Source organism: Thunnus albacares, chromosome 4, assembly GCF_914725855.1.
Source record: "Thunnus albacares chromosome 4, fThuAlb1.1, whole genome shotgun sequence".
NCBI lineage: Eukaryota > Metazoa > Chordata > Actinopteri > Scombriformes > Scombridae > Thunnus > Thunnus albacares.
Window position 1 is genome coordinate 9,953,392 of NC_058109.1, and position 19,527 is coordinate 9,972,918.

The window sequence follows — 19,527 nt, forward strand, 5'->3', positions numbered from 1 at the left end:
CTTGGCAGTGGCTGAGGAAGTAAAGCCGTCTACAAACAGGGGACAAAAATGAACAACAGCATCACTGCTACTTTCAATGACCAAATAAAAAAATTCTGACAATCACAAAAGGATGGCTCACATGAAAGTCTATGCTTTCAACAGTTTTCTGGCTATGCTATCCTATGCTCCCCTGAGGCAAAGTAGTAGAAGCAAAAGAGTAGTTCTATAGACATAATAAAATCCTGCCATAAAATACATATTATGTGCACCAACAATCATAAAGGTAAACTGCTGTTCATTCCACTTTACAATGAAATAGTTATGAGTATAAGTGGCACTTTTTTCCTCACTTGGGCTTGGCAACATAGAAATGAAACATGTACATTTTTTTAAGTTTAAATAATAAAACATCACATTGAACTACCTGGTAATATGAAGTACAATTAAATAAAATCATGTTCCAACCCTGGTACTATTTTCCAAATTTATTTTTAGGTCTGTTGAAATATTTCCAAATTTCTAATCTGCTGTTCAGTCAGAATCAGTCAGAATGTTAAACCCCACTGCAAGATGAATAATAAATCTTGATGCTGATTGTTCAGTCAGTTGCTGAACTGATTTAAAATACAGTGCATGTATAGGAGGAATAAAGATGTGGGACTGATGACAACACAAACCTCAGCAGAACCAGTCAATCAATAAAAAAGGAGATGGAAAGTGAGGGGAGTGGAAGATAGAAAACAACTACATGGTGGGGGAGCTATTTTATATTTGAATGGTGATCACAACATGCCGGCCTTGCTGTATGCTGAATGCCATGAGTGGCAAAAAAAAAAAAAATCACTTCATTTATTGCAGCTCCTCCTGCATGATAGCAGCCTGGGTGACAATGGAAAACTATGTCAAAGAAAACACAAAATAATCACAGCTATAATAAAAATCCCTGTTTACAGTGAGCTTCTTTTCATTTTTTCAGATAAATTTCTTCCAACAGATAAATATAAAGCCATACAAAGCCAGTTTTGCATGCACATAAACAAATCCTCTATTCAGAATTCAAGATAATTATTGAAATTGAAACACGCACAAAAAGAAAAGCTGATAATTCAAAAATGGATCATTTACTGTGAAGTAACTCTTGCTGTTGAGATTATATGAATGAACCCTCACTGACTATTCATCCACTTTGCAAGAGGCTTTTTTTGGCTAAATCAAACCACCACCGTTAGAAGTCTGCCAAAAGCCCTGCTCTCATTTGAAACTGATTATAGAGTAAAAAAATTAAAGGAAAAAAGCCTGTTATCTTTAAGTGTTCTCTACAAACGAGAGCTCAAATCCTCTGCAGCACCGTCTGAGAGCTGGACACTAAGGTTAAAACACTGTCTAGCCAGAGTGGTAAGCGTTTTTAATTGCAACCCAGTGATTAGGGTTCAATGCAAAATTTGATTAATGCCATCTACACTCTTTTAGTGTTTAGTCATCAATTGCTTTTTTCCCACCTACTGTGCATCGTGTCTGCAAAAGAAAATTCTTGACAATTTAGTCAAGTGCTTTAAGGGCAATCAAAATGCCGCTGCAGCTGACTGGTTTCTATGAATTTCTCAGGATAATATTTTAGATAAAGTGTTTCTCCTTAAAGAGGTCTACATTTTGCAAAAAGGCACCTGTTTGCGTTTCTAAGATATAGCTTATCTCTCTCAACAGAAATGAGTGTTTGGTCATGTAACAAAATATTCTGTTGTAGATGGATCAATTATTTTGGATTGTATTATAATGCGCAGATGTTGTGGCTACATGGTTTAAACTTACTTTATTATTTCAACTTCACGCAAACTGAGCCGACTGAAATCCATCACACAGAAATCTGTTTCAGGTATCTCTCTTTTTCATTTCCAGTTGTTATATATTTAGCCATGATTTGCACACAGCCAATTCTCCAGTGGACTTCCATTATGGTCCAACCAGGAATGGTTGCTGGGAAATATGTGATGCAGCTGCAAAGCCTCGATATAATGGATGTCTGTTCTATAAACCAAACCACACTTTGCTTCTGACACAACCTTGCACCTTCTCCGGAGTACATCCCACGTGAGCAATTCACTATGTCAATGATGTTGAATACCCCACCCACCTGTTCTACAGCTCCCCAACCTCTCCTACACTCACACTCCTACATTCAAACACATCAGAGGTAGCCACTATGCTAGAAAAACTGGTTGAGTTAAATGAACAATGAATGCTTTTTCTTATTCCCGTTGAGATGCCCTTGAGCAAGACATAGATCCCTAACTGCTCCAGTAGGAGCTGCTCAACAGCCATCAGTGCAAGTCTCTAGTAAAGCAGCTTGTACTAAAATATTTCAGTGTGTGCAGTCAGTGCATAAAGCTTTCCTCCCATCAAGCATGTTTTTGGTTGGAACTGAGAGCTGAGCAAGGATCTGGGCTGTGGCTGCAATGTGAGGAACAGAGATAGAGCCGAGGAGGAAGGTTGGGACTGAACCGGGACTACAGCCAGGCAGAGAGGAATGGGGCTTGGACTTTGTAGGGAGGGATGTGGTTAAGACATGGCTAAGGCGAGCTAAGGCTGGGAAAACAGCAAAAGAATATTCTTAAGTTATTTATCCCTGTATTTAGCACTTTTTAGTGAAAACATGTCCCTACGTGACAGAAATAATTACTTTTTTTTGAATGGAGTTTCCAATCCAGTTTCACTCACAGTGGGAATTCCACTGAAAAACGGAATCAGGAAAAAAGATCAGTCCGTTTCTTTTGCCAGGATAATACCACTAGATTACAGAAACTATAAACAAGGCTCAAGTGCAAGCACATAAAATTATATCAGGGTTAATTTTTTAAGACGACCGTTTCTGTTTTAAGATAAAATGGGTAGTTAAAATTGACGTTTTGCATGAGTAGAAAGTTGCCTCAATAGAGATGAAAAGCAACAAAGAGGTTTTGTGCAGCTGAGGCTCTTGAGGAGGAAGACCAAACAAAGACAGTCTGCTGCAGCCAAATCTGTGAGCTACATCAATGTTCCACATATGCTGGAAAAAAGAGTCAAGTATGGTATTATTCATCAAGCAGTGTTTACATCTTTAAAAATCCCCTGTCTTGGCCAGTACTTGCCTTTGAGTAAGAGCTGTTTTATCAGCTTCAATTCAATGAAAAGCTTCTCCACGTGGTATGTCAGGTAGAATGATGGTTTCAGACAGCCCATTAACCACTTCAATTAGACCTTCTGGTTCTCACCTCCTCCTCACTCCCTGTGAAACGGACTTAACTCTTCCTCTGCACAGCTGTACACAGCGCCTGACACACGCTCGAGTGAGAAAAAAAAAACCAACACCATTCACCGCACACATCTGGTGCTGCCTGCCTAACGCCTTCAAAAAAAAAAAAACCCCAGCACATATGTTTCTTTATGGCCACAGGCACAATCATGTCTCTCCTGACAAGCTAGCAAAAAGGCCCTTAAATCATGTGGCACCGGTGAAGTCCTAATCCAGAGACAGAGTGACAGGTAATGTATTTCTACGAAGTGGTGCATTTCTATTCAGGCTCTTAGGCTGTTAATGTTTCACATTAGCATGGGGATGACAGGTGGTGGATGGTCAGAGAAAGAATAGCAGTTGAAGCTGTTTTCATGGAGCAGGCCTTGAGGAGGACAAAGGAGGTAAAGATGGCAGCAAATGTGATGTTTTGAAATGGGGTATGTGAGGCTATAAGAGTAAGCAGTTGAGAAGTGCCCTCCAGCTACCCAACATGAGTGAGTTTAGCACACTTCCTTTGTCAGCTGAAGGATTAGGTACTGTGAATTGGTAGTCCTGCCGCCTTGCCACAATTGAAATGCAAAAACCTTGTGAACTAGTGGTGAGTTTTAGTGCTTTCACTTTCTGAGATGCATGATCTGATTCCAACATACTAAAAATGCCAATTTATTAATAGATAATAACTGGACTACTTCTAATGAGGTCCTAGTGGTTAAAGAGGCTATTCCATGGTCAAAATGCTGGATCTCTTTAGGTAATTTGTGATCATTAGTAACCAAGTGTCCTGGCCGCTTAGTCATTATCACATCATTATTATTTTAGACTAAAATCCAACTGTATGGTGGCTGCAGTGCAGTCAAACCCTAAAAACAGCACATTTACTGTGGTTCCAGATGCTCTTATACGATGGGTTTTTCAGGCCACACCTGTCTGTTTACCGATTCCAATTCTATCTAATTTCATCACACCAGTAAGACAATATTTTTGCATTCATGTCGCATGGTCTAGTCATTAACATTTTCAGCCTCATGAATATGGCATGAGATGCTTTGTCATCTTAGCTGTGATTTAAGTGTGGAAAGTTTTCAGCTTCAAATGCCTAAAGCATATCCAACCTGTGCTATTGTAAACTACTGCAGCCTAGTTTTGGTGGAGTTCTGAGTATACAGCTCACTACCTGCAGCAATTTCAACCTCATTTCAAACAAGACAGTTAAGGATCTTTAAAACCCTGCCTCAGGCTGCAACATGTACAAGAATCAGATGTGTGTACATGTGACTTTTCCAAAGAATCAAAACAGGAGAGAGAAAAGCAAACACAGCCAAAAATCAGTAAACAGCAAAAAGAAAGTCCATTTTTCCTTTAGTAACAGCATGTTTGTCTGATAGTAACGTGCCATTACTGTGATAAGGGTGAAAGTATGACGGCAAAATATTAGCTGAAAGGCCATCCTTACCCTGACCTTGTGTTCACACCTCCTAGCGACTAATCCAGCTTCAGGCCTCTGGTTTCCATGTTAATGCTATAATTCCAAAAAAAACCCTGACGGCCCAACCCTGCAGGTGTTGTGTTTGAAATGGTGCAGACAGAAGTGTTCTTGCGTTCATGTGTGTGTGTGAGAGAAACACAGGAAGAAAAGCAGAGGAAGAAAGTGAGCATGCCAGTATCTGTGAAATAGAGATTAATACATGCTCATGCCAAAAATCTGTCTGTAAAGAGGAAAATCGCTAAACACTATTATGGGTCTCAATTTCTATTTCTCAAAAATAGGACATATTACTGTAGGCACTGAGATCAAAGGGAAACCATTTTTTTGCATAATGTGCTGTTTTACTGGTTCTCATAGTGGGGAGAAAAGTTAAGTCACATAGTAAAATGACTCAAAGCCTTCCCATTTTGCTCAGTGAGGCAAAATGAAGCTAAGTCAAAACAACAATTGCCTTTCTCTTAAAGAAAGTGTTGAAACTGTTGAATTCAGTGTGCCCAAGGGACTTCTGGAACAAAGATTCAAATGATCTCTCCCATTGTATTCCTTAACTGGCAGTATAAATTGGTTGAGCAGGACCATGTGGAGAAATGCGTGTGTGAGTGTGACTGCTTTTGGTTGTGTGAAAGGCTGTGTGTCAGCGGAGTGAAAGAAAGAAACGAGGTCCAAATCTACCTTTTCCATCACTCAGCACCACGGCAAGCCCAGAGAGCAGTGCAACCTCCGGACACACACACACACACACACACACACACACCCCTGCCAGAGCGTCACACAGATGAGGATAGACGGCTAATCCAGAACATGTTTTTTCAATCACTCTAACAGACAGGCTTCCTGACAGCAGTCCCCAACTCGTACAGGCGCTACATGCATGTAGTGTGCCTGCCTGACCACTACAAAGTGTCAAACCATTTCTAAAGGAAAGCAGATTGAAAAGTGCTCAGAAGAGGTGTAATCAGGCTGGGGCGGTACCACAGTGAGCACAGCATGCAAGTAATTGTACCCGGTTTTGGGGTTCCTTCCCTGCTGAGGCCACCCATGCCACAAATGTATTTGTTCCCTTATGGTACTGAAAGCATCCACAAAACGGCATATGTTTGGTTTATACTCTAAATTATGAAAGTTGTGTTTTTGTACATGGGATGTAAACTGCTTAAAGGGTTTCCCCCAGTCAAATACAGTAGCTACTGTGTTACATAAACTGACAAGAGAGAGTGATGAAACAGAAATTGATTTCCATACAGATAACTTAAAAAACAGATGTAGCTCTAAACAGTAGTTCTAAGCTACGCAATGTTTCTGAAGTATGCAGAATTTCAAACCCTGTATGTACATTTCTGACTAATAAAAGATTTTAACACAAATTCTGAGCCCAACAGAAAAGCAATTTAAACTAAAACTGGGTTTTGTTTTGTTTTTGAAAGAGCACCAATACCAAACCTATGGCTGTTAGCCAGGATTTATCTCCTGATACTTCTTATTTGGTAAGAAACTACAATGAAACACAGACCAGTTTATTTAACTTTCTCAGTTGCCCGTTCTGCCTTTCTCTATCTCTCTTAAGGCCAACAAAAGGTCAGAAACATGATGGATTGCTTGTATGTATGGTAGGTGTGTGAAACACAAGACAATCTGTGGTGTCTTTATTGATGTCCATGCCTGCTTGTATTATCTGCAGATGAAAAACCTATTTGGACTGTATGAATAATAATATTCTACATGTTTAACCCTATCATATGACATTCATCTCATTTAATAGTCTCAGCTGGATTTCTGTATTGATTTCACAGGCACAGCAGGTCTCCTGAGATTCTCTATGGATTTTCCAGCTGCCCTCCCAAATGATCCATTGTGATTTCTAGCCGAAAGGCCCTGCCAGGGAAAGGAATGGAAAACAGTCATCATTTCACCATCTCCTATACCTATCCATACCTGGCTCCTGTTCTGTAAGCCACGTTACCTCATGGCTGTATTGTGATTCCAGACATTGTTTTATTGACCCCAAAAGATGTGTATCTCTCTTTCTTTGGCAGCTCTACAATCGCGAGCATGTGTTTTAGAGATACTATTTCTTGTTGGAATTCTTTAGCAGGTTTGAAATTAGAATAAAATAACAATGAACTGTTAGTTTGAACAAGAGGGGGACGAGATGTTATTGCATTAAAAGTAGCTCTTGCAAGTGTGAGCGTGGCAGATGCTGCTGATTGCTCCCCACACAAGATCCACTTTCAAACAAGTGATTATGTAAATTCAGGTAAGCTTTCTCTGCCCAAACGGGGCATTTATCATCGGCTTTGCTGAATATGAAACAACTTCGAGGAAGTGTCAATTGATGGGGCTCCATAAACACAATCATAGAGGTTTAATCTTTGCTGAGTCCAGGTTATTGATTTTGGAGCTGTAAGCTGAGGCAGAGTGAGGACAGTGGTATGAGGTCAGAGAAAAAAATAAAAATGCTAACTCCTGCCTTTTCTCAATCTAAAGTATGCTTCTGTTTGAAATAGTATAAATAATCACAGTAAAACCACAGTAAGCTTAACTGTTTGTTACACCTGCCGCCACCCCCCGGAAATCTGAAATGTATTGCTCTAATTCTGTTAATCATATGTGTAACTTAAAGTAGAGACATATCACCTCCAATTATTTCATATGAATGATTTGTCACCCTCAATTAATTCTATCAAGCAAGTGTGACAATCTAAGGGCCTGGGTACGCTAGGGAAGACGAGATATTGTTTAAATACGAGGATAAGGGCGCAGATTTTCAGACTGTCTCTCCTGGAAGGCGTTCATGGTGTAGCACTTGGTTGTACACATGAACAGTGACAGCTATAGTTGTGTAAAAGAATGAGAGAAAGAGAGCTTGGGAGAGCGGTTCCAACCGTGGCTCTTTTTGCACCTCTGCACAGCTGGCCAATCATGGCACGAAGTGGGTGTGAATGTCGGATTGACGGTTTTCCAAAAGTTATAGAAAACTGTCGGAAAGATGAGGGTGAGGGGGACAGGGGGCAGTTTTCAGTGACTTACCAATACAGCGATCAGACATCTTTTTCACTGTAGTGGCTTGATTAATTGAATTAGTCCTTAATGTCTTAAACTAAAATTTAAATCAACATGTTTTTAGTTATTAATCTGTCTTAATTTTAATTAATCAAACTCTAATTTCATTATAGTGTGAGCATCATCATAAGCGTGTTAGGTGCTGTGTATGTATGCTTTGATGTTTTAATGAACTGCCAAATGGACCGTTCCATTCTTTCCTATCTATTTCATCTATTTTTAAAACAGGAAACAGAGTCTGCCCGCTAGTTCATCCCCATAACTTAAACAAACATCAGAATTACAGATAACATGCCCCTTTCTCAGTACACTGCTCAGGTCAAGATGCAATGTTAAGTGTCAAAGGGTATATAATATAGTATGCAGTGTATGATACACATGAATAAAATCCCATTAAGAACACACGCCTCCCGTTGGTGAAGAATATAATTGTAGTGTCAGAAGATCTCTACCCCAAAGTTGAAATGAAAATTACACCCTTGCTGTCGACAATTAGCCAACATGGCCTAGCAGTCCTTGGTAATTGGACTGATTATGCACTAACAAGTGTGTTTACCCTTCTGTTGTTATGACCCTTGCCTTTGAGATTCCTAACCTCTAAACTCTTAACCTCTTAACATTCTTGCACTTTCTGGCTTTTAGAAAGAGAGCATTTTATTAGACTTACGGCTTCATTACAATTGACTATAGTCGAAACTTTAAGTTTTCTGTTACAGTATGCACCCATCTGTGTTAGATTTATTCACTTATTTTACTGAGGTATATCAAGTTGCTGGGTCTCCTGTTGTATGGTTTACAAGGTTCTGCAACTGATTGAAAGTGATTTCCAAATTAATCTATGAAAACACAGGATGAGCTCCAGCTTTCTAAAACCAGACAAGTCACAGCCAAAGGCCAAATCAGTTAATTGCCTTGTGTTAATTCCCTATTCTCTAAGCTAATGCAATTACTTGTGAATAGAAACCAACTATCGCAGTTTAGGACACTTAAAGTCATTCTCTCTCTCTCTATGTTCCCTCCCTCTGCCTTTGAAATGTCACACCCTGTTTAATCTATTGAATTTATTCATAAAGCATATTAAATGGGAGAATAAAGTGTACCTTTCAGTTTCAGTTATCATGCCTGAGATAGTTCTAACATCTTTGTTTCACCCCCGAAAAATGAAATTTTTATTTCATAGTAGTGCAAGTTGAGGTCATAAAATATGAAAGTAAGACAGGGACTTTAAAAAGTAATTTCTTTGATGATGATGTTGATGATGAAGTACCGCCAAGCATATAAAAGCCAAAGGGCTTATGGTAAACTGGTATGTACATAAGCATAAGAGGATAATCCGAGGAGGGAAGCCTGATCTACCTCTGTTATGGCTGCTGGACCTGGCTGGGTCACCAACACAAGACAACACTCATCAGTTATAGAAGAGCAGAGCCTGCTTGCGCAGTACACTAATCAGATAAAGCACGTCTGCTTACTGGCAGCACCTCAGCTGGGGTGTTCTCTCTGTCCGAGTGAGACCGATAGACCTGTTAGTGTCTGACAGCGGGAGACTAGGCTTTTTGTCTGATGTGTCTGCATGTTGGCTGGACTCGAGATACAGCGAGCCAGCCAGAGCCAGAGGGGAAAAGGGGAAAGACAACGAATGTTTGTGTGTGTTAGTGGGTCTTTGTAGCGAGAGATGATGCATATTGAGCTGAACATATAACTAACGGCAAAAACAGAAAATGATCAGTGCTGGTGCAGACTAAGAAGCTAGTTTCCACTGAGAAAGGAAGGGGGAGTGGGGAGGAGGGGAGGGGGGTTTCTGCTGTTGATATGAGCCATGGTGGACAGACGGCGTGGGCCAGAGAGAAAGAATGGAAGAGGGGGAGACAGAGACGGACAAAAAACAAAAGGCAGATGTCACGTGGGTCCAGAGTCGCTGATAGATGTGATGTGCTGCACGGCGCACAGGCAGTGGTTCAGGTAGAAAAGGCTACCCTTTGTGATGCAGATGACAACGCAATCAGCCCCGCTTTGTCTCGGCCGATGGGCTCTGCTCCCGGGGACATTGAGAGCCAGACACTAATCCGGTGGGTTTGTGTTCTCCGGGCGCGCTCATAAAGGCAGTGTCACAGTACCTGGGGTGTGTGTGGATGGGGGGTCTCTGAAACGAGGTCTGACCTCTCTCAGGGTACACTCTCCCTCCGCCTCCTCCTTCTGTCTCTCTTTCTCCTCGCGTCCCAGCTCAGTAGCTGTGTTTGCTGGGTTGAATATTATAACCGCCATATTGTTAATGCATATGACTCAATGTTCACATGAAGGATTCGACAGGAACGGCAGGTCACGTTGAGCAGTTCGTCTCAACTCTTTGAGAAAACTCAGATATTGTTTTCAGACTTACGAACACCAGTGCCACTGCCTGAATAAAAAGAGGACATATACACTGAGACTAGGGACTGGCAATATATATAACGATGTATCACGGCTGCTTCTACATGGTATATGGTAAATGACTATATATAAAAGCACCGGTAAATCTGCTTTGATTCATTTCATTATAACAGTACTTTATTTAATGTTATTGAGACAGTACTTTACAGTGGTAGTTTACAGTAATTTAGAGGATATTATCGAGACATATATCGTCTATCATAATATAGCCTAAAAGTATGGCAATATTATTTATAGGCCATATCGCTCAGCCCTAAGTGACACAGACATAAAATACACTGATTTCACATAATGATTGAGACTTGTGTCAAATTAAGTAAACTGCACAAAGAATTCAGACTGCAAATTAGACCTAGATGTTGCAGGGCCATTTTGATTGCTTACACATTTCCTGTTATGAATAATGTCTGGAAATACATTTTACTGTCCCTGAATGATTTCCATTCCCAATGGATTAGGATGAATCAGGCTCTCCCTAATAAATATGACTTACCAAGAGACTGCACATTGCCAATTAACATGTGCTAATTAAGACAGCAGGATATAAGAACATCCTTGATCTAGATTCCTGTGTGAAATATCAGTGAGGTTACATGGAGGTAAAGCAAGTTTCCTCTGTAACTATTTATTTATTTGAGTTAGTCTACTAATCAGCGAGAAACATATGCAAACTTTATTCCACAGGGGGTGAAGCAAGCTCACTGGTCATGAACTCTGATTTAATTGCAATGTTAAACACCCGGAATTAATAGCATCTGTCTGCAAACTCGGGTAAATGTGCATTGTTGTAGCCATTAAAAGAAATGGTTTAATTTTGTCTTTGAGCATATGTTGTGGTATTCAAATTAAATTTAATATGAATTTGTATATATTTTGTATTTTATATTTCTTGAGACTTGGTGTAGATCATGGAGAGAAGCTCCATGACCTGCGCACAGAAGCTACAGAAGCTTTCTGTAATAAAATTGTTTGGATTAAGAGCACTATATTATGCACTATAACAGTATTATAAAAAACCTAAATCATACTCCTTCAATTTTTGAGCGCTTGGTTTCCAAACAACATACTGAAACAATTACAGCCCTCTGATCGAAAACCACACCTATCCTTAAAGCACTGCAAGAAAAACAAATCCCAAGACCCATTCACCTGATCACACCATGCATCTTTTCACCATTCATAGCACACAGTACGTCTTGTGTTAGAAAAACCTAATTACAAATAGAAATTCTATACCTAGCATATTTTGAGATTGATAATACTACTTTCTCAACAGAGATTGGTTGTGTAGGACAGGGCTTCATTCAAAACTTCTTCAATGTGCAAACGCTACATTTGGATCACTGATCCTGCAAAAAGAAAAAAAAAGATAGCAGAAACACTTCCTTCGCCAAGTGAAACATGTATGCACTTGTGACAGATTTCCTCAGTGTTGTAAACCCATAACAATATCTTTTGCAAGTATTAATTACATCCATTGCTTTGTGCTTTGTGCTAAATGTTCACTATGACAATGCGAACATGCTGATGTGTAGCAGGTACACTGTTTACCATGTTAACCATCTTAGTATTGGAGAAATTTCAATTCATGCTGCCCAGAGGATGATGTTGGACCACATTTCATGGCAATCCATTCCAATATCCGTCCAATAGTTGTCAAAAAAATTTACTAAAAGCCAAAAATGTCAACGTGCAAGGGGGGTATAGGAAAACTCAGGGGATCAGCAAAGTCAACAGGATTCATCCTCTGGGGACCATGAATATATGTACAAAATTTCATGGCAATCCATCCATTATAGTTGTTGAGATATTTCATTCAGGACCAAAGTGATGGACACGTACACTGTATAGACGAGCAAAATATTTCATATCAAATTAATTAGTGTTAATTTAAGAGGAAGTGTGCTTTCAATCAAAACTATGCAACCGTATAACTAATTAGGGTTAGGTGATAAGAATCAGCAATCAAGACATCAGGAATTGCAATGGCTGAACCCATTGCTGACACCACCTTTTTTTCACCTTTGCTGAGGAAGCCACATTTTAAAAGTCTTTAAAATGCACCCATAGGGAATGTATCACATTTTCTTTTAAATGAACCCACAGTTTTCAGTTGCTGGCACAGTAATGTAACATATTGAAAGATTCGAAACACCTGTTGACTGAAAATATTTTCACTTTCTGATAGCATCAAGACGCAGCCATATCTCACCAGCTGGTCTCTGCAAACTAAACAGGCACTGATTACAGAACAAAGAGACTGAAAATTTAACACCTGTTCTTTTTTAAGGAAATAAAAATACCATAAGCAGGCAAAGGTCACTGTAAACACAGCAGGACGACAATAAAGTAAACGATTTTTGTGATACAGGACGTAAAAACACAAGGTTTATTGCTGAGTACTTCAAGCACACTGTACAATATATTCTTTTGCAGAAATAGTAAGTATAAAGCCACTAAGCACAGTCTGTGATGTTGTGCAGCGAGATACAGTTTAAATTTGGCTTAGCTTCCGTAGTCATTCAGTACATTATATTGTGTTTTTAAGTGTATAATGTAGTACTACCCAGTGTGGTAGTTAAATTCAGAACTCTGGTAAGCTGATCCCTACTCACTCCCCCTTTACTTTACTCTGTAGTGCACTCATGGAAAAGAACAGAAGTAAACTTGACACAAATATGATATGCAGTCTGAGCATAATAGATCTGTGGCAGTTGTACAGCAGAAAGAAACAGAACTAAAGTCATGTGGTGTCTATTATAATGATGTGTAGGTTTTTCAGTGTGCGCCGGGATACTGTAAAAACATCCCACATCAGCATGTTGTATGAGCCTACGTGTATTGCATGAAATAGCCGTGTTCTTCCAAACTCACTTACAGTACCACTCATAGATTTGCATAAAATTGGTGCATTTAAAAAATTTAACATGTCGCTTTAATTTTGGTGCGCACGCCGTTGTTTGCACCTTGCACTGTTTTAGTACTCTGCAATTGTGTCCAGAATAAAGAACATCAAGCTCTAAAATTCCCAATAGCCTGCTTATTGATTTCCTACTTTTGCATGTCGAAAGCTTTTCCACGTCCAAATAAAACAAGTGCCATCCTGAACACACACCAGCACTGCTTTAATACTGTTTTGAATCTAATATTGAATTTCTTAAACTTCAATACTTTCCACAAGCTAAAATGCCATTTTAACATCACCTCTAGAGGGCAAATATGTGTGGATTGGAACAGTTAACAGTAGGTTAGAGTGAAGGGTTGGCTCTTGACAGCAAACCGCAGTCGGAGTCAAACAGCTGAAAGCATGGAAACAGCATCAAACAGTCCATCATGTCTTGAACTGAATCCTTAGTTAAATTGGTTGAACAAGCTGGAGCCAGGAGCAAAATACGCAACTATTCTGCTGGTACAGAAACCTACAGCATCCAAATCCTCTGTGTGAAGCTTTTGACAAAGCAGTCTAAAGGGAAACATCTGCTTGGATTGGGCGATATGTCAAAGTTTTCCTGCCGGCCACCATCAGCCCAACAACCGGCGATTTCCGAAATATTCCAGTGGGTGTGCAGCACACGTGGGTGGGGTGCTGAGCAAAACTCGGGAGATCCAGCAGCCAGATATTTCTCCATTCTCTGTTTAGGAGTGGCTGAGATTGCCATAAAAATGAGAGTAGCCGGTCCAACTTTACGGTCAGTCAACCTTAAGAAAGCTTGGCCAAGGTTAGGCTAACCTATTGCTGCTAACTTCGGAGCTAACCACCTTCACTTTAATCAGCAGGTGGCAAGCAGACACAGGAACTTGGTTTGGGTCTTGAGGAGTTGTAGCATTTTATTCACTGACAAATAGCCTAAACTGTACACACATTGCACTGCTACGTCCACAGCTACTTCATATGTTCTGCTCTGGTCACCAGCCTCACCGTCACACACGCGCACTCTCTCTCTCTCTCTCTCTCTCTCGACTGCACACTCACTCCACACACAACCTATGCTGTGAGCTATGCCTTAATGCAGCCATACTACTTGTATAACACTGTAGTAAATGAATTAAAATTGCGCAAAATATCACTCAAAAAAAAACAACTGGCAACGGACTCAGCCAATCGCAAATTGCCCATATATTCGTCCAATCACCCAAACCCAACATCTGCCTTTATTTTTTCCTGCTTAACTGTAAGATAATAAACTTTGATTGTGTATTACAGTATATTCAGACTTCTAGTAATGTGACCAAGGTCTAGGTCTAGTACATACAGTGGCCATTATAAAGCAAAGCAGCTCAGTCAGTAACCTTATGCAATGCAGAGAGCACAACATTTTCTTAAGCAAAGCTGTGATACTCCTGCCTTAATCTCACCCTAAAGGTAGCCATAGATGTCTCTGAAATGTGACACCCCCCCTCAAGTGAAACAACTGGTACCAGCACTAATTGAAATTTTGCATGCAAAGTGACAATGCCTGGGCCCTCAGCAGCATGGATTAGGGCTTGAATAGAGACAGATTCTTTGTGAAAGCCTACTGTGGCGGTTGGCGTGCAAGCCAGCTCCCTGCATCTGCTCATTGGGTGGACTGAGAAAACACTGGATTGTATACGGTCGCTCATTTTACCTTTATCTAATCCCATTTCAGAGTCCGCCTCCGTCTTTCTTTTGTTACTCTTCCACAAAACATAATGCTTCCATGTTACACTCACACGTCTATTCCTTACAAAACAATTCCGGTCAAAAACAACTACTGGATTTACATATGAAAGAAATCTTTACCAAGCTTGGCAGGATTTTCAAAACATTAACAATCATACTGTGCCTTGAACTGCCGGCGTGCCTTACATTGTGTGAGAAAACAGCGCTGAGAGGGTTACGCGAAATACAAATATATGTAATTTAGAAAATTAAATCAAAACAGAAAAAAAAAAATTTAATAGTCAGCTTGGCAAGTGTTTGCAAACTTCGCTTTCAACTGAGTGGGCACCGACGCGCAACAGAGCGCTGAAGTAATGCAGTACATATTGAAATGCAATCAAATCTACAAGACAGTTTTTTAAAAACTTCATGCTGTGATCTCATTCTACCCCACTTCACCATCGTCTATACTGTGGTTTCGGTCCCATTATGTTTCCTTCGAAGAAAAGGAGAAAGAAAAATGGCATATCAAAGTGATCTATCATCCTGCTGACCCCAACAACAACTTGCATACAAGTGTGGAGGAGGCTGTTATTGCATCGTAGCAGCACCAATCCTACCAGAAAACGTTTGCAGTGTTTGCAAACTACAAACTGTAATACCACAACAGAGAGGGAGGGGCGGAGGGGGAGGCGGGGGGGGGATCGGAAAGCCAAAGCCAAATGATCTGCCTAGTAAATTTTATCCCCCTGAACAATACAGGCTACTACAATTTTATGGCCAGCGGGGCTGAATCTGAGAATTTCCACTCAACAGAATTAGAGGAGCACTGTTGTTAGCATGGCTGTCAGCTCAGCTCTGATGACAATGAATGGGTAAACTAATGAAGGGATAAATCCACAGTGTGTTTTCATAGACATGTTTGACATAGCTAGGCTAATTTCCTTGACAGTTCTACCTCTATTAATTTTCGAAAGGAGCCCGTCTGTTCCTCTTAACTAAACCAATGAGAAATGTCATCAACGGCAGCTTACGTTAACAATAAACAACAATTTAGAGCTGTTTCACATTCCACAGAATAAATTAATTGCATCTGAAAAATGGCTGAATGTCACTGATGAAGGAACGCCATTTATGGTTGTTCCACATGGCAATACTGAGTAGAGAGAAGGGACATAATGTACTATAGTAGTCTGAAAAGAGATAAGATGTTGAGGAAAAAGGTCACAGGTTAAATTCAAACATTGTCGTTTAAACGCAAATTTACAGTATTTTATACTTGATGTGCAGTGTTGACGCTATTCGAAAAATGGATACGTGGGACACAGCTGGGATTCTCTTAAGTTTGGCCTCTGTTCTAATCCTCTAATCCTCTTCAGTACGGCCCACGCCTGATTCATTGATTATTTGTAGTACAAATAGCCCTTTCATATGTTTGCGCTCCAGGAATCAGGTATGGTAGGAAGGAGGAAGTAGGTAGGAATGTGGGAGTTGTGACTATATATATAAGAAATGCTTTTAATTAGCAAACCTTTCCCCCAATATACAGTCGCATCAGCGATCAACCAGCTAATTAATAGTCAACCAATCTTTCTGTACAATAATGCAATCGGATTGTATAATATTATTTAGTACACGTTTAGTGAGTAACGTTCAACAGTAAAAATAATAAAAGTATGTGACAATGTCAGTCTCTACTAATAAAAAAATAACAAAGGAAGAAATGTAGCGTCCCAGCACTAAACATGTCAAAACGATCCACTGGAGGGTTCTTTTCTGTTGCATGCTGGGATATTGGAGAGTTGTTTTTTTTTTTTTTTTTTGGATTAGAGCTGCAGTGACCTCTTTTTCAACCCTTTATTTCATACGTAAGCCATCCTTGGAACTTCATTGGACAATCAGCTAGGGTGATTCACAGGGTAAAATGGAGGGGGGCTGTACTGGCTTGGCGACGGGACTAGCTGGTTTCCGAATCATGAAGCATCCTACAGTGAAGCACCACAGGCCAAAAGATACTGCAACACGCATACCCACTTTATAGTGTAACCCTAAGTATCTACAGCACTTTTCTTCATCGAGCAGTGCGTCTACTTCAACACACCGAAATAACTATTTGAGGAACTGTACCGACTGCTGTTTCAGGCACTGTATCCTCTCATCTTACAGTTACGCTTCGAAGTAGGTTCTGACAAATAGTACACAATAACTATCACCATGTTTCCTTTTTAGAGAGAAAGAGGAAACAAGGAGAATTGTGAATCTATTGTTATTTTTGGCAGTTTTCACATCCTGTATTTCCCTTGCTCTTGGGCAGAACAGCAAGGACAAAATCATAATACAAATAACCATTAGGCTATAACCCATAACCATCTATCAGCCAGTCATAATTTCAGTATTTAAAAGACAGCACTACATCTTAAATATTATATATACGGGATCACAATAAATAGATAGCGATTATGAGATTCTAGTGCATGTTTTTTACCGAATATATTTTACGTAAATCCAGTAAATTTGCAGTATTAATATTCAATTTAATATCCGCAAACATAAGATGTTGGACATTAAAGTATAATGTATGGAGTTTTAAACACGATTGGTTTTATTGCGAAATGTCCAAGAATATGATTAAAAAATATAATAAATCAGACAATATATTCTAATATTTTCAAATAAAAATGATTGAATTAAATCTATCGTTTACATTGTTTCCTGTATTTTTATGTTGTGGGTTTAGCGCTAATCCTAGGTTTTAAATATAATTTCAAATATAAATATAAATATAATTTTTACAAGGTGGTGCTTAAGCGATGTCTAGTGATCAAATCCTAAATAAAATTTTAAAAGTATGACTCAAATTTTTATAGCTAAGACATGAATGTTAAAGCTGCCGATGTGTAATTTGAAGTAGGCCTTCCAGATTGCTCTTTGGGGTCTTGGATATGTAACTACATAGGAAACCATAAACAAGAACAGTAAGTACTGGTCTGCATAAATACGCATGAGATTTGTCAAAGTCTGTGCCAGTCCTACATGGGACCTAACAGCTCCATCAACTTTTGCTGGACAAACATGGGATGTTATTACACATGTTTAGATGTTTACTTCAGATACAGTAAACAAGCATCTAAATATTTTTCTCTTGTTTTTCCTTTTTGTTGTCGTTTTATCCCATGGCTACGTTTGGTTAAGCTTCTAACATATTTTCTGTGCTACATCTGTAATTATGAGGTTTAGTTTAACTGACCAGAGGAAGAAGACATGTTGTTGTTTTCTGACAGCATTCTCAAAATAGCCTGTATGAATGAATGGGTTGACACTTTCCATTCCTCATTGTGGCAAGTGTCCCCTGCTCTGTCACAGGGCAAATTGAGTTCAGCCTCATAAAAAAAATAATAAAAAGAATCCCAGGCAAATTACAAAAAGTACAGACTATGAAAAACTATCAAAATTTTAGATGGCAATGAAAAAAACAGGTTTCATAATCCCCAAATATTTTTGGAAGATTAAAGGTCAAATGTCACAACAATGTAGACACTATGAGAGAGATCCTATAGATTAGAATAGTGTAATAAGTGTAATCAGACTAGCATACAGTCACTTCTGAGCATCACAGACACACTACTATAAAAACACATATTATACAGAGATATTATATACAGAGTATTTTCACCATTCAACCTGTTTCATTGTCCGTTGAGCCACGTTGCCTGCTGCCCATCACCGCAAGCTTTGCGTCCTGATGGCCGCATAACGGCCACACAACTACAATGTATGTGTATGTATGTTCAATGTATAGCTATATTTGCATATTTAGTCACAATAAAAGGTTAAAGGGGACAGTCCCCGTTTGTCTTTCACGGTTTTTATTACCAACTGTTTGACAACTGAGACTAAACCGGTGACACACCTCCACGGACACACAGGATGCGACCAAATACCTGACTGAGATTTAACGTTTTCTAAAAAAGGCGTAGCTCGCTGTTTCAACGTGGAAGAAAACCTCCCGCTATTTTATACCGTTATTAACGTTATTTTTAACGCTCAACAGCATCCGTGTACCTGCGGGGATGCTGCGGGAGCATGTTACCGTGGTCCCACCATCATCCCCCTGTCTGTTGTTTTTAACTGACTCTATATTTAAGCAGCGTAAACGCCACGGTAAAACACATGAACACGTATTAATAGAGCTGAAAAGTGATTTATGTCCGTAAGCCATTTAATTTGACAGAGCAAACGTGACGGTTATATTCACGCGCTTTGTCTGAAACTCAAAGCCGGCAAGAGGATGCGGGTTTAACCGTTGGGATGAAAACATTAGCTTACCTTCAACAGCTATTACGGCCGGTATGGTCCATAATATCCATAGAATATCCATTATTGGTCACTTAAAAGGCCCAGACATTCAAATAAAATGCGCCCCGAAAGCCATTGACAGCGAAGGCAGCGAGGGGACAGACGGTCCTTCTCCTCCAATAGAGCGATCTCACATAGCAGAGAAAACGAACTCAAATCTGAACCAAGTTTGGGCGAGACCAAAAAGCCACAGACAGAGGGGAGCGCCGTGCAACAGAGAAACACAGGTAAGCATTACAGCGGTACGGTAATCAAGTCAGTCTCTCATAGAAGAGAAACAGACACTTTATGTGTGTTAATAGATATGAAAGGTTTAAAATA

At 39.7% G+C, this 19,527-nt stretch overlaps 1 protein-coding gene across 4 annotated transcripts in view; it reads right to left on the bottom strand.

The window, feature by feature from the left end:
* ephb2b (eph receptor B2b) overlaps positions 1 to 19,420 on the bottom strand; it is a 126,548-nt gene extending 107,128 nt beyond the window's left edge. For all 4 annotated transcript variants that reach the window (XM_044349073.1, XM_044349071.1, XM_044349072.1 and 1 more), the window contains exon 1: positions 19,177 to 19,420. In XM_044349073.1, coding sequence (XP_044205008.1) covers positions 19,177 to 19,228 — 52 coding nt within the window. In that variant the 5' untranslated portion in view covers positions 19,229 to 19,420. The remainder of the gene's footprint in view (positions 1 to 19,176) is intronic.
* Positions 19,421 to 19,527: the final 107 nt, after the last annotated feature.